This window comes from Dreissena polymorpha, chromosome 3 (assembly GCF_020536995.1).
Source record: "Dreissena polymorpha isolate Duluth1 chromosome 3, UMN_Dpol_1.0, whole genome shotgun sequence".
Classification (NCBI taxonomy): Eukaryota; Metazoa; Mollusca; class Bivalvia; order Myida; family Dreissenidae; genus Dreissena; species Dreissena polymorpha.
Window position 1 is genome coordinate 14,324,634 of NC_068357.1, and position 24,180 is coordinate 14,348,813.

Here is a 24,180-nt window from a genome sequence, read left to right on the forward strand (position 1 = left end):
AGGCCTCTAAAGTCAACAAGGTAATTATTGACGATACACCACATGAAAAAGGCACGTCAAAAGCACTTCATGAGCACGTTATGCTGCGATGAGCTAAAATGGCAATTTCTTTAATAGTTTCAAACAATTATGGAATTATTTAAGATTTTTGTCACTGTAACTTTTAGCTAACAGATCAACAATATTATGCGCTTGCGAGCATGCTATCTATCTATCTTCAGATACTGTTGAACTCCCCTTTCGGGTATTATTAACAAATCAACTTAGAAGCAACAGTGTGAATCTGCCTATCAGCTAAAGGATGTGTATGTTCAAACTAGCTGTTCCCGAAAACTTTAAACTTTTTAGAGTACGTACGTACAACTCAAACGCATCGGATCGTTAAGAGTTTATTATTGCAATTAAACCCCTCAACTCCAACACAAAAAGTTGGTGTGAAGTGATCTGGGTACAAAATCAATATTTCATTAAATGTTTCCCGTATAGACTATAGACAAACCTTAGACAGTCATCACTCAATTAATAACAAAAGTTTTTAACATGCTTCTAATTTATCAGAAATGTAAGAAACCATACGATTGAACAGCCTTTGTTCTCAACCAAAATAGCGTCAAACACAACCTTTCTTGTTTAAAGTAAGTACTATGGGTAACATTAAACTAATTTCTTGGAATACCAGAAAAAATAAACTGCGCTGTGTGTCGGTGAGTACCTGGTGAGTAACTAAAAATGTGAAATTTAATTAAAATGATCATTTATGCAGTGAATGATTAAATCAACATGAAACATATTTCAGTCACAATCTACTATAAATTTACTTTGATATTGTTATTTGTAACGGGCTATATTATCAGGGCACGTACTAAAAGGTGGATAAAAGAGCGGGTGATATAGGGTATATAGTAAAGAGCGGATAATATAGACAATCCCAGAATCGATAATATGGGCGCCGCCATATTGGCTATTACGTAACCCGCGATTGAAAACGGTACTGAAGAATTTAACAGATTACAACGTTATCATAGTGTACACCCGCTTTATTCCAATAAACAGTACTTTATGACTTCGCACAGTAGGATTGAAAACAAGTGAATCGTGAAACCAAGTGTCGATATGTATCAGGTCGTAAATCAATATAATTTAAATAAAAAATATACACGATAGATTCATAAAATATGTGCCTCTGCAACAATATTCAGTGACAACACTTAATGTTTAAGGCCGAGTTGGCATTTTTAAGCATACCTTTCAGTAATGCCTTTGTATAAAATTTAATTATTTCTTTATGGAATAAAATAATTCAAGCATAATTATAAAGGCATAAAAATATCTAAAGTCTGAAGTAAACGTTGTGATTTTAGCGTAATTAGTGCCGGAGATATTAACAAAGATCTATCAATATATAAAGATTGGAAACATCCATTCAGACCAAATTTTTTTTTTTATAGATCTTTGATATTAATAAGATAGATTTAAGGTCGATGTAGACAATTATATTGATATCTGCCTTTGTTTAAGCCTATATTATGTCTTATTAAATGTCGTACTTTCTATACTTTCCGGAGATATTCATTAAGAAACATTGTAAGATTAAAGACTGAAGACGACTTCTTTTATTGAATAGTACATATCTTTGTTTGTCTAAACAGTTACCATTTCGCTATTAATATTTCCCTTGTAAGTGTCATTTTAAAGGCTATATACAAATCTATAGCCGAAATGAAGTTTGTGATTCTAAAATAGTTCCGTAAATCTTTATTACCGGTACATCGAAACTCTGTAAGATTTCAGGAAGAGATTTTTTTTAATTTAAATTATGTATCTAGTTTAGTCTTAAACTAAAGTGGTTTTTAACAATCTTTTATTTAAAAATCGCTCTCAAGCTAATACAAAAATATCTAGCTGGAAATGAATTTTGTGATTTAAATGAACAAGTATCGGAGTTATTCGCTTGCAAAACTGTGTAAGATGTCAGGATATGTCATACTTTTTTATTGAAAAGGACATATCAGCTTTTGTCTACAACTTTCTTATATCACTATTTAAATAACGTTTTACATGTTGCCTGAAATATTATTAAATTTTCTTAATAACATCTTAATTCACGATTGAAATGTTCAACATGAAAAATAATGAGCCTTAAATAAACTTAAATAGTTCCAATTGTGTTCTCTAGATTTCCTTAACGTATGTCTTTATTAAATTTATTTTCGTAAAACGGTCTAAATTTACGCTTAAAAAATAAAAACGCGAACACAATAAGTGATTTATTTTACTTTAATTACGGATTATTAATGACACCAACACACATCTCTTGAAAAAAACATCAGCGATCAAGGCGCGAACGAATTCGCTAAATGGGAGACGATGTTCCAAGTGTGGATTAAAAGCGTTTATGGGTTTGCCCGTGACACCACATGTCTGCACATGTGTAGATACCGAAATTAAGATAAGATATCACGCGTCACCTTTAAATAACATGTTTAATGACAATCAAGACCTTATTCATGCCAGGGACCTACACCATGTCCATGTCCATGCTGTGTTTTATTACTCTTAAACGAATGCAAATGAACCTTATTTCTACTAATTACGTAAATTATATTTATAAAAAAAACACGAACTATTATGTGGTTGTCAGATTGATAACATAAACTATTTAAATCCTCAAATATATTTGATAAAACTGTTTCGCTTCCTTGTTTTGCGTAGGGACCTATACACACATATATGGGTCCATATTTATTTCTTCAGTACCGTTTTGAAGGCGCGCGAGAGTATTCAAGGGCGGGTAATTCGGGAGGTAATCGATTTCTGGGATTGTCTATAGACAAAGAAGGATTATCGGAAAGAGCGGATGATATAAACAAAGAAGGAAACAGCGGATGATATGATAAACAAAGACGGCAATATACCATAGTACACTGAATGGTGTGACTGGCTAACAATTATTAGTATTTAAGATATGTTTGACTATTATTCAATGAAAAAGGATGATAAGATTATTAATTTTTTGTAAAACCAAGTTTTATTGCACATCCAATTTTAATAGAAGACATTACTTTATTGATAATAAACACACCAGTAATGTTAGATTTATAAAATGAATTACATTTTTATCCACAAAAGCATCATAATATACATATGATATAGGGTATATGATATAGGGTATATAGTAAAGAGCGGATAATATAGACAAAGAAGGAAACTGCGGATGATATATACAAAGAAGGAATCTGCGGATGATATATTTGATATAGGGTATATATTAAAGAGCAGATAATATAGTCAAATAAGGATTATCGGAGAGAGCAGATGATATGAACAAAGAAGGAAACAGCGGATGATATATACAAAGAAGGGATTTGCGGATATATGAATAATTTTTTAATTTGCGGACATTATGAATCTGCGGATGATATGAACAAATAAGGAAACTGTGGACAAGATAATGGACAGAAATATACCATAGTACACTGAATGGTGTGACTGGCTAACAAGAATTAGTATTTAAAATATGTTTGGCTATGATTCAATGAAAAAGGATGATAAGATTATTAATTTTTTGTAAAACCAAGTTTTATTGCACATCCAATTTTAATAGAAGACATTACTTTATTGGTAATAAACACATCAGTAATGTTAGATTTATAAAATGAATTGAATATATATATATATATATATATATATATATATAACTGTTAAGACTCCCTATTGTTATCATTAATACGCACCCTTAGTGTCCTTACTGAAGCTATTTAACAAGAATTAGTATTTAAAATATGTTTGGCTATGATTCAATGAAAAAGGATGATGAGATTATTAATTTTTTGTAAAACCAAGTTTTATTGCACATCCAATTTTAATAGAAGACATTACTTTATTGGTAATAAACACATCAGTAATGTTAGATTTATAAAATCCCTTAGTGTCCTTACTGAAGCTATTTAGCGCATGATCGATTATCGATTGCTCCTAGTACACAAGAAATTGGCATGTTATGTTAAACTAATTGTTGATAAGCTGATAATAATCTTGAGAACAAGTCACCCAGATCATTAAAGCGTAGCATAACGGTTTTACCAATATATGAATGAGATAACGTAAATATTAAACTTATCATATTTCAAAGGAAATATTTTCTAATGACATCTTCACTAATTGCACATGCAAGAAAAAGTACATAAATGCTGTATGTATTATGTGCAGCAAATATGAATATGTAAACTTCATGAAATAAAAAAAGTATAATATATTTGTCGTTGTTTTAATTTTTGTTTGTTTCCGTTCTAATTAAGTAAAAAAACCGACATTCACAATATGTCGATGTAATCGCAATTCATATGCTCACTTATAAATGAATTAATTAATTCGATGTTTTTCTCACATTTCCATCAAAATGCATGGCTTATTGATAATTTTGTTTGATCATCCAAGTCTTACAACTTACAAGTTAATAAGTAAGGAACAATTAATTTGTTTAGAAGCAACTGTAGACAAATACTCAACATATCAACTTTTATTATGTTGTTAAGGTAGCATGTCTGTTAAACGTTTGTAATTATTCACAGATTGATACTTGGATTTGTTGTGATCTGCTATAATGATTGACAGTTTTACCTTTAATTTTCATTAACAATTTTATGATTAAAGCCGCATATCACACCTTTAACAAACAGTATTGATTGTCAGTAAGTTGTACCGTTTAAGTTCCACTAACAAGTATATGATCAAAGCCACAGGTCACACCTTTATCAAACTGTAATGATCGTCAGTCAGTTGTACCTTTAATTTACATTAACAAGTATATGATCAAAGCCACATGTCACACCTTTTACCAGCTGTAATGATAGAGTAAATGTCGACTGCGTATATATATTTCAAAATCATCCAGCTTTTTTACAAACCTTTAGAGCATATCTATAGTATAGCGAGCATTACACAGTGTTTTTTCGTAATAAATATTTATTATTAAAGCGTGTGTTTGTGTGTGTGTGCAGGAATAGCGTCATTATGGCCATGATAATTGGACATTCACAGACTAAGTATCTTAAGTCGAGCACTTTGTGCCCAGTGTTCCCATACCCTGGATTTAAAGTGAAAGATTTCGTGCGCGGTCACCTGGAATTTTACAAGCAATTGTGCCAGAAATCGGTAAGTTCATTTTATAGTAGTTTTGTACACATTATCTGCAGCTTCATTCCTTATTTGCATCAGATCATTATTATTTATTTAAAGTGCATTTCTATAGTGATAGTTTTGTACACATTATCCGCAGCTTACTTCTTTATTTGCATCAGATCATTATTATTTATTTAATGGTCCTTATTTCTATATATATATATCCGCAGTTTCCTTCTTTGTACATATCATCAGCAGTTTCGTTCTTTGTATATATTATCCGCAAATCCCTTCTTTATATATATCATCCGCAGATTTATTAATTATTCATATTATCCGCAGTTTCCTTCTTTGTATATATCATACGCAGTTTCCTTCTTTGTATATATCATACGCAGATTTATAAATTGTTCATATTATCCTCAGTTTCCTTCTTTGAAAATATCATCCGCAGTTTCGTTCTTGGTATATATTATCCGCAGATTTATTAATTATTCATATTATCCGCAGTTTCCTTCTTTGAATATATTATCCGCAAATCCCTTCTTTGTATATATCATCCGCAGATTTATTAATTATTCATATTGTCCGCAGTTTCCTTCTTTGTATATTTCATCCGCTGTTTCCTTCTTGGTTCATATCATCCGCTCTTTCCGATAATCCTTCTTTGTCTATATTATCCGCTCTTTACAGATTTTGTTGGCGGCTGATCGCAAAATTTTGCGCTCGGCCGCCATTGGTGCGTTATACTTTGTACACTTATACTAAGATTAGCAGACTATATATATCATCCGCAGTTTCGTTCTTTGTATATATCATCCGCAGATTTATTAATTATTCATATTATCCGCAGTTTCCTTCTTTGTATATATCATCCGCAGTTTCGTTCTTTGTATATATCATCCGCAGATTTATTAACTATTCATATTATCCTCAGTTTCCTTCTTTGTATATATCATCCGCAGTGTCGTTCTTTGTATATATTATCTGCAGATTTATTAATTATTCATATTGTCCGCAGTATCCTTCTTTGTATATTTCATCCGCTGTTTCCTTCTTTGTTCATATCATCCGCTCTTTCCGATAATCCTTCTTTGTCTATATTATCCGCTCTTTACAGATTTTTTTGGCGGCTGATCGTCATAGATAATTATCTATTTTTTGCAACATGTAATAACTTCTATTATATAAAAGCATAATACGGGATAAATAGAAATGTATGACTCATTTTTTATTATATGTATATATATTATGTACCATATATTTAATTACACTTGCTTCAAAATTTAATTTATTGTTTATATAATTGACGATTTCGGCCATTTTTTTCAAAATTTGGCTCTTACAAGAGGTGGCCTCCACGTGGCAAGAGCTGGGCAACATATTCATTTTGTTGGCAAACTACCTCATGTATATATAGAGAGAAATTGAATAGTATTTTGCTTTTTGTTAAAACTTAAGTCAATATCTAACGAAGTTATTATTTACTAAATACATATATATTTAGTAGCCTAAAATACTACTGTGCTTTATATTTAAACTTAAATAACTTAAATAACTAAATATTTACTTTCAAATATTCCAGTACCAAAACATAACGCGAGAACAATTACAAGACAATTGTTCAATAACAATCCATATCGTCTCCTATTTCCTTCTTTGTTCATATCACCCGCTTTTCCGATAATCCTTCTTTGTCTATATTATCCGCTCTTTACTATATACGCTATATCACCCGCTCTTTTATCCGCCTTTTAGCACGACCCTATTATCAGTTGTTATGACACTTTCGATTTTGAGACCAAGTTGGAGGGGGAAATTCGAGCGTTGCTGATCTCAGAGATGCTGATAAATTTAAGCTACTGAATAAGTAAAAGGCGTACGCAATTGAAACAAAACTGTGTAATATAAATTATTATCAATATATAATAAATGGTTTCTTATGATAGCCTGTACTGTGTACAACTCTTCGGAAAATGATTTGTTAATGAAAAACACAACATATGATATGCTAGTCAAACAATGAAGTTTTATAGGTTTATAAGGATTGAGTAAGGAATGTCCACTTTTGGTATTAATTTTTAATATACAATGTAAAAACATTCCATAGTCACAATTCATGTCAGTCCGCATGAAAGAAGATGGCTTAATCTATATATCTATATATATACACTTGTATTTTCAAACATTCACAAGTTACCGGCTTTAAACCTTTATACCTAAAATGGACTGTATTTTACAGAGATTTCACATTTATTGGTACTTGATTGGTCATTGTCAGCTCAGGTACTACTTAAATGTACCCCGGGTACTCTTAAAGGAACAGATTTGGGCATGTTTTTAAGTTTGCCATTTAAAGCTTTAAAGAGGCCTTTTCACAGATTTTGGTGTGTATTGAAGTTTGTCATTAAATGCTTTAGATTTATGAATGTATGTCCATATGCCCATTTGTTTGTGTCCGTCCATGTGTCCTTATTTCCGACTCGTGTGTGTCCGTTCGTCCCTTCGTCCGTATCTGTCTGTCTTTCGGTTTGTCGGATATGCGGACATAAGGACGGACATGCGTAAGGACCCGTGGACTGAAGGAGGGAGGGGCAGACAGACAGACAGACAACAGACAGAGGAACAACAGATAAACAGAAAGACAGACACACAGAAAGAAAAACAGACAAACGGACAGATAGACAAATGGACTAACGGATGGACGGACGGACGGACACATAAATTGATAGACAGAAAAACAGACAGACACACAGACAAACAGGCAGACGCACGGATGGACGGAAATACGGACAGATGGACATACATATGACATAATCATTTGATCTTTGACAAGAACTGACTGTTCCGAATGAAAATAACGCCAACTTACATCACAGCGAATGATAAGGACATCGTGTTAGATAAACCCGCAGGATAGTTCAACAAACTAACAGCATACCATGATAAACACACAGCATACCATGACAAACACACAGCATACCATGACGAACACACAGCATACAATGACAAATACACGGCATACCATAACAAGCACCTAGAATACGATGACAAAAGACAGCATACCATGACAAACACACAGAATACCATGACAAACACACAGCATACAATCACATACACACATCATACTATGGCAAGCAAACATCGTACTATTATAAGGTCATATCATTTGAGTTAAACGCACCTCATGTCAATGAAACTCACAGCATACCATCACAAACACACAGCTAACCATTGAAAACACATAGCATACAATGACAAACACGCAGCATACCATGACGAACACACAGCATTCTATGACAAACACACAGCATACCACGACAAACACCTAGCATATGATGACAAAAGACTGCATACCATGACAAACACACAGCATACCATCCCGAATACACAGCATACAATCACATACACACACCATACTATGGCAAGCACACAGCATACTATTATAAGGACATTTAATTTGATTTAAACCCACATCATGTCAATGAAACTCACAGCATACCATAACAAACACACAGCGTACCATCACAAACACATAGCACAGCATATCATCACAAACACACAGCATACCATCGAAAAACACACATCATACCATCACAAACACAACATTATATGGCAAGCACACAGCATACACAGCATATTATAAACACATATCATATTATTTAAACCTACATCATTTTAATGAAACCTCCGATATATCAATAGTTAACAGAAGACAGACGAGGCGTTCCATACTCGGCCATCCATGCTAACAACAATGAGTAATGTATTTTATACTTTATATAAGAAATCCATGTAGTATCACTAAATATAACAACAACAGAACTTTCAAAAGCAGTTTAGCTGTTTAATTGTCAGTTATTGTTAGATACAAACATATATTTACTGGTAAGGAATACTATAAATTTAAACTAGGAAAAAGAGTCAATTGTTGAAAAAATGTATATACAAAAACTGACATAAATTAACAGCGGCAAGAATGAGCCTGAACACGTTATTGAAAATATTAGTGGAGTAATCCTGACATAATTATATATTGAGCGTCAGGATATATCTTTCTGGTTAACAGTACGGTTTAGTAAATCTCAAGTTGTCGTGGTCTGCTCAGGTATCACTTAAAAGTACTTTTAAGTATACAACAATGCATCCCGGGTACGGAAAATGTGCTTCAAGGCACCCATCCAAAATCCACTGCTATTTTTTGTATATTTTACATACTACATGTAGTCTCCCTCTGTACTTGAACCGACAATGACCAATTGAGCTAAAGTACAGTCTATAAGTATGTGAATACCTTGCACTTCAGTTAAATGTCAAAATTGCACTTTATGAAGAAACATCAGTCACATTACCAAATATTGGATTTTTAACAGATTTTGTTTATAAGAGAAAAATAAAACTTTTTTAACTTGTCCTGTAGGATAAGCAGATTCCTTCTTTTACTCTGACTCTTTTTTTATGTCCCCCACCATTATAGTGGGGGACAAATTGTTTTTGCCCTGCCTGTTGGTTTGTGTGTTTGTTTGTTTGCCCCAACTTTAACATTTGCAATAACTTTTGCAATATTCAAGATGGCAACTTGATATTTGGCATGCATGTGTATCTCATGGAGCTGCACATTTTGAGTGGTGAAAGGTCAAAGGTCAAATATATGTGTCAAAATCGCTCATTTAATGAATACTTTTGCAATATTGAAGATAGGAACTTGATATTTGGCATGCATGTGTATCTCATGGAGCTGCACATTTTGAGCGGTGAAAGGTCAAGGTCATCCTTCCATGGTTAAAGGTCAAATATATAGCTTCAAAGCGGCGCAAAAGGTGACATAGTGTTTCTGACAAACACATATCTTGTTTAGTTTGGTTTTCTCTGACAATTGTGCTACCGCTAATGTTTAGCCTTGAAATGTCGCACGCTGTAGGGTGGTCAGATTAGTTAAAATAGATATCCATATCAGATGGTTTGAGGCATGATTTTTTTTAACTGTTTGAAATCTAGTTGATTTCTTTGAAACTTTTGTCATGAATAGTTGCCATATTCTTAGAACTGTATTGAGCCTTGTTCTGGGAAAACTGGGCTAAATGCATGTGTGTAAAGTGTAATCTCAAATTAGCTTGTGCAGTTTAAAATTCTTTAAATGAAAAATTCCACAAAATGGAAAGTGTCATCCTTAATTAGCCTGTGAATACTGCACAGGCTACTTTAGGGCAATACTTAATGCATATGCATCAAGCCCAGTTTTAAACAAATGAGGCTCAAATGTATTTGACTCCATAGCTATCAGATCACTGTAGTAACCATTGTCCCATGTTTGTTTTTTACAGACTGCAACCATGTTTACATCTTGGAAAGACTGTCCTACTTTTGGCTTGCTTCTTTTTGTGATGGTTTGTATGTTTTGCTTGTTCTTTGTAAAGTTTCCATGTTTACTTGCATGCCTGTGCTGGTTTGTTTTTACAGTCAGTATGAGAAACGCATTTCTGCAAATTACTATAATACTTTTTTTAAAGCATCAACGTCATTTACCTTAATTGTTCAACATGTACATGGGACACCATGCTTCTTAATGCTTTGTCTTATTACCATTTTGCAGTCCTCGACTGCTCGTCTCAATTATAGCATTAAACTTAAATTAAATCCTATATTACTAATATTCGGCTTGTTATATTACCTTGATTTTACTGTTTTGTCTATCCAATCATTATTAAGTGTATAGTCAGTTTAGTTGACCATTGTTTATTTATTGAAGCTCATATTATTTGAGACTCGCCTGATCAGTGTTAATTAACAGTCTAACTAATGATTTGTATGATGCAAATTTAATGATTCTTTTTACATAGAACTAATTTTCTCGAAATATAAACACTGTTGTAATGATATATCTTAAAGTGGCCTATTCACAGATTTTGCCATGTTTTGAAGTTTGTCATTAAATGATTTATATTGATAAAAAAAGAGGCCCGCAGCAGGGCTCGAACCAGTGACCCCCGGAATCCTGTAGTAAAAACTCATTAGCCAACTGAGCTATCTTGCCAAGCATACATAAGTATCGAATTTTATACGTTATATAAGCAATCTTCGTAGCTTCATAAATTTAAACGACAACAACAGAACTCTCCAAATTATTCAATCGTTTCGCATTGCAACGCTTTATAATTTTTAGGTTTTTAAATCGTCAAAGACCACAATGGAAATAAGGGATATTGCTCTTTTTTGTGTAATGTTTTGCGTTAGTGTGCATGCCATAGTGCATTCTATGCATGTACGTTTCAATTATGATTGTTTTTACTTCATATTGTTTTATGTACATGTTGTTTCAATGCATTGTGAGTATGTATGCTATCTCCGAAATAAAAGATGCATATAATGGCTATATTAGACCATGGCAAATGTTCAGTAATACTGTTTCCTCACAAATATCATAACTAAACCGAAAATTTGCGAATCTGAAACAACTTTTTTCAATTTTGTCAATTTACCAAACCGTGAAAAGATCCCTTTAATATTCACCAATGGCCTTACTTGTTTTATTATAGCATGTATAGAAAATTCATGCTGACTTGATAAAACTTGAATTGTTTTTAATGTATGCTGCCTTGTTACTGGGAAAACTGGGCTCAATGAATTTGTCTAAAGTGTTATGCCAGATTAGCTAGTGCCCTTCTCACAGGGGGCTTATTGGGAACAACACTTTCTGCTTTTAGGGAATATCTCATTTGAAGAAAGTCTCTTATAAAACAACAACCCAGTCTTGGCGGAAAGTGTGGTCCCTAATGAGGCTTAGCAGTCCATATTGCTAATCTGAACGTCACTATGTACCTGTCACTGTAATAAGCCAAGTTTTCCCAGAATGCATCTTATTTCACTCACCTGCCTCTCCATTTCAGCTCACATCACAGTCACAAGGTCAATTTGTGCCAGATAGTAGGTGTTTAGAAACATGTCGTCTCTTTCAGGTAAAAGACAGCTTTTCTAATTCCATGTTTGTATATCATGTTATTGCAGTTTAAATTCATACAACCTTTCTTAGCAAAGAAACATGTATTGTTGCTTTGAAACAATTTTTTGTTCATTTTTTCCAATGAATTTTAGGGCAGTTATTTAATTTTTAAAACAGTTTTGCACTATAAATGTTGACCACCAGGAAGCAAGGGGTGAGGAGTAAAAAGCAAATATGTAAGGGTGCAGCATGTGGCTATTTTTCGCTACATACAGTATATGTCCTATGAATGTCATGAAATATATTAGAAATGTTTATTCAGTATGGAAATGTCATCCATTATATTTTCATTTAAACTCTTCTGGCAGGATTTTCTGGTAAGTCAATGTAGTTTTGTTATCCCCACGCTTTTTGAAAAAAAGGTGGGGATATTGTGGTGATCTCCGCCGTCCGTCCGTCTGTCCGTCCGTCCGTCCGTCCGTCCGTCTGTCCGTCCGTCCTGGCCACTATCTCCTCCTACACTAAAAGCACTAGAACCTTGAAATTTACACACATGGTAGCTATGAGCATATGTGCGACCCTGCACTATTTGGAATTTTGATCTGACCCCTGGGTCAAAAGTTATAGGGGTTGGGGTGGGGCCGCGTCAGAAATTATCACTCATTTTTTTAGGTTATTTTACATTTACTTCTTTATTTCTACACCGATTCACTTCAAATTGATACTGGACCTCACCTATGACAATACGGTCAATCTCAACCATGCATGGCCCCATTCCCAACCCTGGGGCGCCCCGCCCACATAGGCCACACCCACCAAAAATTTCCATTTACTATAATTTTTTCATTTCTACACGGATTCACTTCAAATTGATACTGAACTTTTGTTATGACATTAGGGTCAATCTCAACTATGCATGGCCCCAATCCCAACCCTGGGGCGCCCGCCCACATAGGCCACACCCACCAAAAAATTCCATTTACTATAATTTTTTCATTTCTACACGGATTCACTTCAAATTGATACTGAACTTCTCTTATGACATTAGGGTCAATCTCAACTATGCATGGCCCCATAACCAACCCTGGGGCCCCGCCCACATAGACCACACCCACCCAAAATTGCCTTTACTATAATTTCTTCATTTCTACACCGATTCACTTCAAATTGATATTGAACTTCTCTTATGACAATACAGTCAATCTCAACTATGCATGGCCCCATTACCAACCCTGGGGCGCCCCGCCCACATAGACCACACCAACCCAAAATTGCCTTTTACTATAATTTCTTCATTTCTACACCGATTCACTTCAAATTGATACTGAACCTCTCTTATGACAATACGGTCAATCTCAACTATGCATGGCACAATTACCAACCCTGGGGCGCCCTGCCCACATATGTCACACCCACCCAAAATTGCCTTTTACTATAACTTCTTCATTTCTACACCAATTCACTTCTAATTGATGATGAACTTCTCTTATGACAATACGGTCAATCTCAGCTATGCATGGCCCCATTACCAACCCTGGGGCACACCTAGGTCAAACATTCGGCGTGGGGATACGCGTCGGCCTCTGCCGCGCCATTTCTAGTTGTAGTTTACTTTCTATGGGTAATATTTATGTTGTTTACATGCAGTTAAGTAATTCATCATTATATCCCTAATCCTGGCTGGATATAGTTTAATGGTGTGGATTTTCAAAAACCTGTGGGAAGTGGTAGATCTTTCCAGAATAGTGCATGATAACCTCTAAATCAGAAATAGGGTGTTTATACCAGCTTGGGCGAAGCTCATATAATGTGTTTTAAAGAAAGGCTGATATTCAAGATTTATAGAGACAATCTAAATTAGTCACTTTCATAACAACAAACATAAATTGGATTCCTATATTGGTGATGGCTTATGACAATTCTCTTTCATCGAATATTCCACACATACCCTCATTCTCCTTGAAATATGTCACCTTGGGTTAATTCAAGCGGACATTTGTCCTTCCGGACATTGGTCCTCCCAAATAAAAGTAACCAAGGTAAGGAATAATCAATTGCTAAAAATGTATTCTTAAATGACAAATACAAACTATAAAATTTTAAATATACCTTAATATTTCATGAAGTAAACTAGAAAACTTTGTCAGAATGTTAATGGATGATTATATTATTATAAACTGATTGTGTCATTCATCAAACTGTGTAAACGTAATAAGGTATGATGACTGAATTAATTTTGGGAGGGTGAGTGTTGCAAATGAAAAGGGTTTAGCATAATACTTCCTGGAGGGCATAATTATGTTTGCTTGTGCTAACAAAATGGGAGGAAATGTGTCTAGTTACCCATTTATACCCATATACTCAACATCTCATTGATGATGACATATTTTGGTCTTGAAATAACCAGTATTTTATTTTTAATGTCAGCACCGACTTGAGTTTTCTGTGTGATTTGAAACAAAGTATAATTTTTTGAACATTTGTTTGCGTTGATTTATTGTTGATTGTTGTTTGGTTTGATTACGCAATTTCAATGTTGTATTATGATTTAATAAAACACAAACTTCTGTAAATGGATCCCAGGATTTTATTGAGATCAGTTGCATGCATGTAGTATATAGAATATTTTCATGGCCTTTTTTGGCTGATTTTATGGCAGTTATGGGGTCATATTCATCATGGCAAAAAGTTTGTATTTTCCAAATCAAATCCTGCTTTCCCAATTGATGGTTTGACTTCACAGTTATAAAAATAGAGATAAAGAGATAAGAGTTTTAAACTTGTAATTAAACATTATTTAAAAGTTATTAATAAAACATAAATATTTTTCCCATGATAAAGTAAATTGATGTAAAATTCATGATTTTCTGCATGACTATCATATTCTCACAATGTTGAAGAAAAGCCATGATTCTGTACCAAGTTAAAACTATCTTGGAGAAGCAGTGAATATTCCTGAAATTCATCTGAGTACTTCAATTTAGCTGTATGCCATATAAGCATGTATTTGTGATGGGAACATGTAAAATAATGTTCAACTATCACAGATAAGTCAACGTAACGTGTAAGCAAAATCAACTGTTTACTAGAACCAGTATATTGTTTGTGAATATTGAACTCGAACAGAGGAGTGAACATTTGCAATTATTTTCTTTAAAAATGTGCCTAGTGGACAAGTTTCAAATTAAACATGTGAGGTGCTATGATAATTTGCCATCCTTAAATATAAAATATGGCAAAATTTATGCCAGACCTATATTTTTGGGTGCAATATACAGATGGTGCAAAACAACAGTGTTTACTACAAGTTAATGTATATTAAATGCTCTGATTTTAAGAGACAATCTGCACTCAATCTTATTATTGATTTTTAGAATGAGCCATTTAACAATTACTGTCCGAAAGAAGGTTCATGTGATTGGCAATGTGCAGCACAACGAATGAACTGTCATGGGCAGGAGCAGTACCACTGTGCACGGGAATATGGACAACAACAATTTTTCAATGTATGTGCCATCCCACAACAGTGCGGAAAAGGTACAATTTTCTTGGTTTACATGCAAACTAGTATTTTTCAATAGTCGAAATTCTTTTAGAGAAGTTTTATCACAATTCAAAACTCATCGAAGGTATGAAAATGAAACCTCACATGATGAGCAAAGACTTGGAGAGCTAGTTGGAGTTCAAGAACAATTATTCTTTGTTTGATATTTTTGGAATTGTGTGTAATATTCTTAATAACAATTTGTCAATCTTTTTGTTTTTTAATAATGTAGAAAGTCTTATTTTATATATATTAAACGATTGTTAAAATGTTTAATTAGTAACGTTTCCAAATACTTCAGGTCAAGAACCAGCTATATCTTTTACTAAAAATACTAAAAATGTCACCTGCATCCCATGTGTCGATAAAAGATTCTACAACGACATTGACAACCGCATGTCTTCAACATTCCCACAGTGTCTCTATAAGAAATACAACCACTGCACAAAAGAAAACCACAAGATTGACTGTGGACCTGAGCGTAAAAAGCAAGCGTGGGATGTTCAGACAGAGGGGGATGGGTTCTGTCGATGTGATGCAAGGGACGGATACGAGCCGAAATTCAAAGATGTCCTCGTTACTGAAGGAGAATATTGCTTTGACAGGAAGGTTGAATGTGTTAAAAAAGATTGTGTACCTGGCATGGAGCTTTCACTCAGTAAGGCCTGCCTTATGTTATTTGTTGTTTTTCATGCCCCCGGTAGGGTGGCATAAAGCAGTTGAACTGTCCATCAGTCCGTCAGTCTGTGTGTCTTTAACTTTAACTCTAAAAACTTTAACATTGGCCATAACTTTCCAATATTGAAAATAGCAACTTGGTATTTGGCATGCATGTGTATCTCATTGAGCTGCACATTTTGAGTGGTGAAAGGTCATGGTCATCCTTCAAGGTCAAAGGTCAAATATATGGTTTCAAAGCAGTGCAGTAGGGGGCATTGTATTTCTTACAAACACATCACTTGTTAGTGTAAAACATGTGTTTGTTAGTGTAAAACATGTGTTTTTTTGCCTTGTAGCTTTGTGTTGTTCATGGGTACCATTCACAAAGCTACAAGAATTTATATTTTTTTGTCCTAATTGGCTAATGTAGTTGGGAATGTATACATGCATGTGTAAATCACATTATTATTACTCTTTAGAAATAATTTTATGTTGAAATAGCTTGAATGAACCTTTTTTTGGATGTTGAAGTGTTAAATGTGTTAAAATGTAATTTTGCCGGCATCTCTGAATAACCACAACCTCAAATAGATGTTTTATTGCTCTCAATTTACGTTGGATAGAAAAATAAATAAATCAAATGAAATTTCATCTGAAATGCCTGTTGGGCTTAAATTTTTCATAGAGAAGTTGACCAAAAGTTCTCAAATCTTGCTAATATGGCCTGTAGAGCTGACAAACTATTTTTGGTACATTAGAAAAATATTTGCTTGATACTCTTGGACTAAATTAATGCCCTGCTGCAAACCCTTCATCTTCGTGTCAGCTTGATAACTCTTATGCACTTGTATTTCATTTAAAAATGTCATTGTCGCTTTTGGTTTATTTACATCAGATTTTTAAAATACATTGTTAACAGTTGACACTCATTCTGAAGTTCTTGTCAGTTTTGTTTTATTACAAATCATTTTACATCTTTAGTTTGTGCTGATTATACTGAAAGATATAGGGACAACATTATAAGTACAGATAGATACTTTTTTTAGGTCAGGACATGTAACTTCTTGGTCAACATTTTAAGACACTAGTCAGACTTGACATGTGGATTTAAAAGTTAATGTCAAGCTGTGCATATCCTAAACCTTTTCACCAAACTTGGCTAGAAAGTTTATCTGTTGTGGAGTCATGTGTCAGTTGCACAAGGTTAAATTTGTTATTGAAGTTCAGAAGATTGTGCATCTCCATATATCCTTTACCCTTTTAAGAATGTTTATGAAATCGTTTAGGTTATGAAACTTGCATAAACAATTAAGGTCACTGAGACCATGCGCAGCAGCCATGAGTCAGTCACCCATTCTCATATTCAAGGTCATCACTTCATGGTCAAAAGAATCTAAGCCGGGATTTTACCAGTCTCTTGGACTGCCTTGTTTTCAAAGAGTTCTTTGCACATGTTAAAATTTGGTTATTCAAAAGTCAATCAAACAGTAAACAATACTTCTTTTTTTCCATTCCTTTTCCTTCTTATTTCCATGTTTAATAAAAATTTTTGTTGTTTAGCCAAGTGTATGTATTATAAGTATACTTTTTCAGATTATCAATGCATTCCAAAATGTGCTGAAGGACTTGTTCGAACCCAGTTGTCTGACATTTGTTCTTATCCAGAGTAAGTAGACTTACAAGCAAAGTTATACTCTCCTATTAGAAGTAACAGTTTTGTTTTGTTATTCATGAATTTTGAATTTCATGAAGTTGTTCTAAGTTTGTGCTCTGATAGACAAATTATTAGGCCTTGCAGGTAACTTAAGTGTCAATATACAGTAATCAAAAGTGTACCATATCTTCATGTTAGAATTTCAAGTTCAACATTAACACAAGGTAGTGTTCTTCCAACTTCTACAAACAGAACAGAATCTGTGACTACGTCGCTGATCCCTCCAAACAGAACTGCTGGTAAGTTACTGGCTTTTCATAGCATTTCCATTTGTAAAAGATAATTACTCCCAAGCAGAAATGGTTGATATTGGAGTCGCACTATTGGTCTGTCTGTCCCATAAAATAAAAAAAAATGAAACAAACTTCTTCCACATTATAAAGTGATTAAATTGAAACTTAAAATATGTCATCACCATGCAGTGCAGATGTGCAAGACATCTTTTCATTCATAGGGATCCACACATTCCCGAGTTATTAGTCCTTGAACAAAGCTTACAAAGCAGGGCATGTTTGTTTCAAAGCTTTAGTTTTATTGTCTTGCTAATTTAGAATTATTGCATTATCTTTGTTTCTTGGCAAAACACAATTCTTTGTTGTGTAAGATAAACACAATTAAAGATTCTAATCACTATTCATATACAAGAGACATACCATAGTATCCTAACCATACAAATAAATGAAAAGAAAGCGTACATTTACATTTAAATTTTCCAAAGAAAGCATGCTTTTCATATCTATCTGGATTACTGCAATTAATTTTTGAAATTATTATTTCAGGCACATCTCCACATGGAGTAGATAAATATGTTGTTGCAGTATCTGTCACCGTTTCTTTAGTTTCTTTAGTTGGCATAATTTTAATAATAGGTAAGTGTTTTTTAAGAAATTTGTTTTCAAAATACAACATTTTAATACCAAAGTAAAGTTCAAGTAAAATGGTCTGGTTAAAAATTTCTAATACATAATAAAGCTGTACAATGAACAACTGACAGTTCTTGAGCCTTCTTTAATAAATGCTAAAATATATTTTTTTATGAATCATGATTATATGGAAAATGCAATTTCTTTTATACAAACAATTTATATGTCAGTTGACATTTGCATGTGGGCAAAAAAGATGTGATAAGGATCTTTTACTGTTGTTACACCTAATTGAATTGCATATAGATAATTTGTATCTCATTAAGACTGTTGTAAACATTGCATTTGACACTGATACAATCCTATTTCATAAGGCATCATTGTTTACTCCTTGCCAAATATTGTGCGACAAAAGTTACCACCCTATATAGTGATATGGCATATGTAAACTACAATTGAAAGCTTTATAGTATTAATAAATAATAATTTTAAATAAATATGAAGAAGTTTAGCCTGTTGTTTAGTTATATGATATGTGGTATACTCAGTTATGGTTTACGATTAAGATCCCCCCTTATCAATTTCAAATTGATTTGTTCCTGTCCAATTTACTGCAATTTTATAAGCATAACAATGTAAGAAGAAAAAAGTGTTACTTTAAATAGTGGTCACAGATTCACTTCATTATTGAGTTATTGACCCATGCAATCATTAATGTGTTTTAAGTTTCAAACTTTAGATTGAACCCTGTTTTGTGTTTTCTAAACTTGTATGTGAATTAAATATATTTTTTTGGTTATAGGCTATGTTGTTTACAGAAAGAGGAGAAACTTTCTTCATGAGAAAATTGTGGACCAAAGTGTAGGAAGTCCACTGCTGAAAACATCTGAGCCTCAAAGTTCCAGACCTAATATCACTAATATTAACATCACTGGTGATTATTTCAATGTAGACAATCAAGAAGGAACAATTAATATTAAAAAATCTGTAAGTAAAATTATGATTGAGCTATATGTTGCGTATTTTTTGCTCCTTTTGGTATGAGGTGAGATATATTCTGGTCTGTCATTGTCAGTTACCTTATGTTTTAATCTAAATTAAGCATGAATGATACTGGAAAGGTCTAGAAAACTGTGCCACCATGGGTACCAAAAGTTGAAAAAAGAAAATGAGCATTACTTGAATAAAAGTTAATTCAAATGAATCTTCCAATTAAGGAAGGTTTTCAGAATGCAAGAACCACAGCTCTTCCTTGTCAATATTTAATGTGTTTTTGAAGTTAATTGAATAATGGTGTTGTGTAGATCAAAACAGTATGTCAAATTTAAGAAGGAATACATATATTACACACTAATTTGAAGAGTGTAAGAAATGTTTTAGTTGAATTGCATGGTATGAAACCTATTTTTGTCTACATTAATTATTTGTGATCAATTCTTCGTTTTATGTTCATGCACATTATCATAATGTAATGTGAAAGAATTGCTGGAATTTTCCTATTGCCTTAAATATGTATCTCTTACCTTAATAGCATCCGATTTGTATTTTTGTTCTAGAGTGATGATAAGAAGATTGAACTTGCTGAGGAAACAGGTAATAACTAAAATTAGTGCCTGTTTTAGAAGATACAATTTTCTTAAACCATTTTTCTATGTATTACTATTTATATAAAGCTGAAAGTCAGTTATTGTTTGCTTGTTGCTGATACCCAATTCAAATGAAAAGCTGGTTTGGATATCTGAACATTATTTCTCCTTTGTTCTGGAAAAAAAGACATTGAAGTTATTTTGTGAAAATTTTCCTCTGTAAGGAAACAGTATGGTTGTCTGATAATTAATTCATAATCTCATACTAAGAACTGTATTGTACATGAAGAATTTTAAATAAATACAAATCATATCAATCAATATGTAACAGCCAAGAATCCTGTTGCTCTATTAAAAGTCAGAGTGATAGTTGGCACTTGAAGTTTGTGCATATTTCTTATATGTACCTATAGTAGATCTTTGTGTCTTTACTGATTTATTTATGATGCATGATGGGAGTCTTGCACATTTGCATATGAAGATTACATGATGCGTGCATCAACTATTTGGGGTGTTGAGCTTGGAATGTTAAAGTTTGTGTACCTCCTCAAATATTTTCAATGTCCCTTGACATATTGCTTTCATATTTTGCATACTTCTTTACCAACATGACCCCAATCTATACACAAGAGCAGACAACTGTAACAAGCATATTTCAAGAATTATGGCCCTTTATTCACTTAGAATATGCGTTTTATTGATAAATCTATGTTAAAGTTTGTGTATCACCTAAAATATTTTCAATGTCCCTTGATATATTGCTTTCATAATTTGCATTCTTCTTACCCAACATGACCTCAATCTATGAACAAGAGCAAACAACTATTACAAGCATTTTGTAAGAATTGTGACCCTTTTTCCACTTAGAATATGCATATTATTGATAAATTTATGTTAAAGAATGCGTACCACCTCAAAAAATTTCTATATACCTTGTCATATTGATTTTATATTTTGCATACTTCTTTACCAACATGATCCCAATTTATAAACAAGAGCAAACAACTGTTTCAAGCATTTTGTAATAATTATGTTCCCTTTTTATAATTAGAAAATTTGTTTAAGTTTTGTGTTTAGGTTCACTTTATTCCTGAAGTATTCAAGCTATTGCTTTCATACTTGCAACACTTACTTACTATCATAAGGGGACTGTGCAAGTTATGTTACTCTGACTGGCATTTTGACAGAATTCTGGCCACTTTTATACTAAGATAATTTAATATTTGGTTAAGTTTTGTGTTTTGGTCCATTTTACTCCTTAAGTATCATAGCTATTGCTTTCAGACTTGGAAAACTCGCTAGCTATTGTAAGGGGACTGTACAGAGCATGTGGCATAACTCTGGTTAGCATTTTAATGGAATTATGGCCCTTTTTTGTCTAAGCAACTTTGAATATTTTGTTAAGTTGTGTGTTAAGATGCACTTTACTTCTAAAGTATCAAGGCTATTGCTTTCAAACTTCAAATACTTTCTTACTATCATGAGGGAACTGTACCTGGCATGTTGAATTTGACCTTTGAATGACCTTGACTCTCAAGGTCAAATTACTAAATTGTGCTTAAATTGACATAACTTCTTTATTTATGATCAGATTTGATTCATACTTTGACAAAACAACACTTACCTGACATACCACAATGGACTCCACCCAAACCATCCCCCATGCCCCACCCCAGAATCCCCCCCCCCCCCCCAATTTTTTTTTCCTTTTTTTATGCCCCCCTTCGAAGAAGAGGGGGTATATAGCTTTGCTCATGTCGGTTTGTCGGTCGGTCTGTCGGTCCGTCAACCAGGTGGTTGTCGTACGATAACTCAAGAGCGCTTGGGCCTAGGATCATGAAACTTCATAGGTACATTTATCATGACTCGAAGATGACCCCTATTGATTTTGAGGTCACTAGGTCAAAGGTTAAGGTCACGGTGACCAGAAATAGTAAAATGGTTTTTGAATGATAACTCAAGAACGCATACGCCTAGGATCATGAAACTTCATGGGTAGATTGATCATGACTTGCAGATGACCCCTATTGATTTTTAGGTCACTAGGTCAAAGGTCAAGGTCACGGTGACCCGAAATAGTAAAATGGTTTCCGGATGATAACTTAAGAACGCATACGCCTAGGATCATGAAACTTCATAGGTAGATTGATCATGACTCGCAGATGACCCCTATTGATTTTGGCGTCACTAGGTCAAAGGTCAAGGTCACGGTGACCCGAAATAGTAAATCGTTTTCGGATGATAACTCAAGAACGCATACGCCTAGGAACATGAAACTTCATAGGTAGATTGATCATGACTTGCAGATGACCCCTATTGATTTTGATGTCACAAAGTCAAAGGTCAAGGTCACGGTGACCCGAAATAGTAAAATGATTTTCGGATGATAACTCAAGAACGGTTTTGCCTAGGATCATGACACTTCATAGGTAAATTGATCGTGACTCGCAGATGACCCCTATTGATTTTTAGGTCACTAGGTCAAAGGTCAAGGTCACAGTGACAAAAATCGTATTCACACAATGGCTGCCACTACAACGGACAGCTTATATGGGGGGCATGCATGTTTTACAAACAGCCCTTGTTTCTAGTATTTTTGAAAGATCATCTAATAAATGACCACACCCCCCACATTATAACCCCCTCTCCACCCCACCCCCACCCTCACCACCCAACAAGATTTATTTTGTTTGAAACATGGTTAAAAAAACAACAAATATTTATTTATTTTATTCTTGAAGGACCGTCCAACCATCCCACCCCAGCTATTGCTATCAAACTTGAAATTAAATCTTATTAGTTTGTTTTTATGTCTTTACAAATGTTCAATACCGGTAGATTGTTGAAAATATACCTGAACACAGAATCGTCTATAAAGTAAAATTTCTTTTAAACATAAGCGATCAATATGTTTCAGTCATGGTCCTCTTCCACTTAGAATATGACTATATTACCTTGACCTTATTGAATATGATTAATTTCCCCATAATGGCTTACGTTATACTGTCAAGCACTTGAATAGTGGAGTGCACTGTCTTCTGACAGCTCTTGTTTAAATGCTTGTTGAAATAATATTGAACATTGAAATCATGTGAATGCTATAAAGCATGAAAAATGAAGAAAATACTGACATTTATATATTTATAGGTAGTGGCAGTGATGAGAACATTGAACTTGCAGACTTCAGCTGTACTAATGTATCGCCCCCCACACAATTCCTCCCGACAGATCATGGTTCTTCCACAGACTCTTTGCAAGTGAGTTAATTAAATTGACTATTGTTAAGAATTAGTTCTCTATTGCTTAGCATGTTTCCATCGGTCGCATTGTTGGTCAGTCTGTAGACCTTTTTTTTAACAATATCTTGTGAATGCCTTGAAATATCATTATGCAATTTGGATGGTTAGTTACTTAGGAGAAGAGGAAGATGCAAAATGATTATGAGGTCAAAGGACAAGGTCGCAGTTGATAGTCCCATGAAATTCAATCAAAAGTTAAGAACCTTTCAAATGTGAGTTACCAGGGTAATTAGGGCCAAGTTCATTGTTAAGGGGGTTTGTATTTTAAAAATTGTACACAATATCAAGTGAATGCAGAGGATATTGATGAATGATATTCAACTACATGCACTTATACTAAAGCACCTTTATTATAATCTTTATTATAAGTTGTAATCATAAATGTTCTTCTCAATACCCTTGACATAGGTTGTCTGATGCAGAAAATGAATGTATTTGTTTTCAATGAAGATG

The 24,180-nt window shown here is 33.6% G+C and overlaps 2 protein-coding genes across 2 annotated transcripts in view; one reads left to right on the forward strand and one right to left on the reverse strand.

Moving 5' to 3' along the window:
* LOC127873088 (39S ribosomal protein L14, mitochondrial-like) overlaps positions 1-698 on the reverse strand; it is a 6,963-nt gene extending 6,265 nt beyond the window's left edge. The window contains exon 1 of the mRNA XM_052416707.1: positions 577-698. The gene's annotated coding sequence lies outside the window, so the exon portion shown is untranslated. The remainder of the gene's footprint in view (positions 1-576) is intronic.
* LOC127873057 (uncharacterized) overlaps positions 689-24,180 on the forward strand; it is a 40,627-nt gene continuing 17,135 nt past the window's right edge. The window contains exons 1-11 of the mRNA XM_052416630.1: positions 689-715; positions 10,446-10,508; positions 12,009-12,077; positions 15,436-15,598; positions 15,907-16,263; positions 17,859-17,931; positions 18,118-18,218; positions 18,759-18,848; positions 19,645-19,829; positions 20,399-20,435; positions 23,576-23,685. Of these exons, the coding sequence (XP_052272590.1) occupies positions 10,455-10,508; positions 12,009-12,077; positions 15,436-15,598; positions 15,907-16,263; positions 17,859-17,931; positions 18,118-18,218; positions 18,759-18,848; positions 19,645-19,829; positions 20,399-20,435; positions 23,576-23,685 (1,239 nt within the window). The 5' untranslated portion in view covers positions 689-715; positions 10,446-10,454. The remainder of the gene's footprint in view (positions 716-10,445; positions 10,509-12,008; positions 12,078-15,435; positions 15,599-15,906; positions 16,264-17,858; positions 17,932-18,117; positions 18,219-18,758; positions 18,849-19,644; positions 19,830-20,398; positions 20,436-23,575; positions 23,686-24,180) is intronic.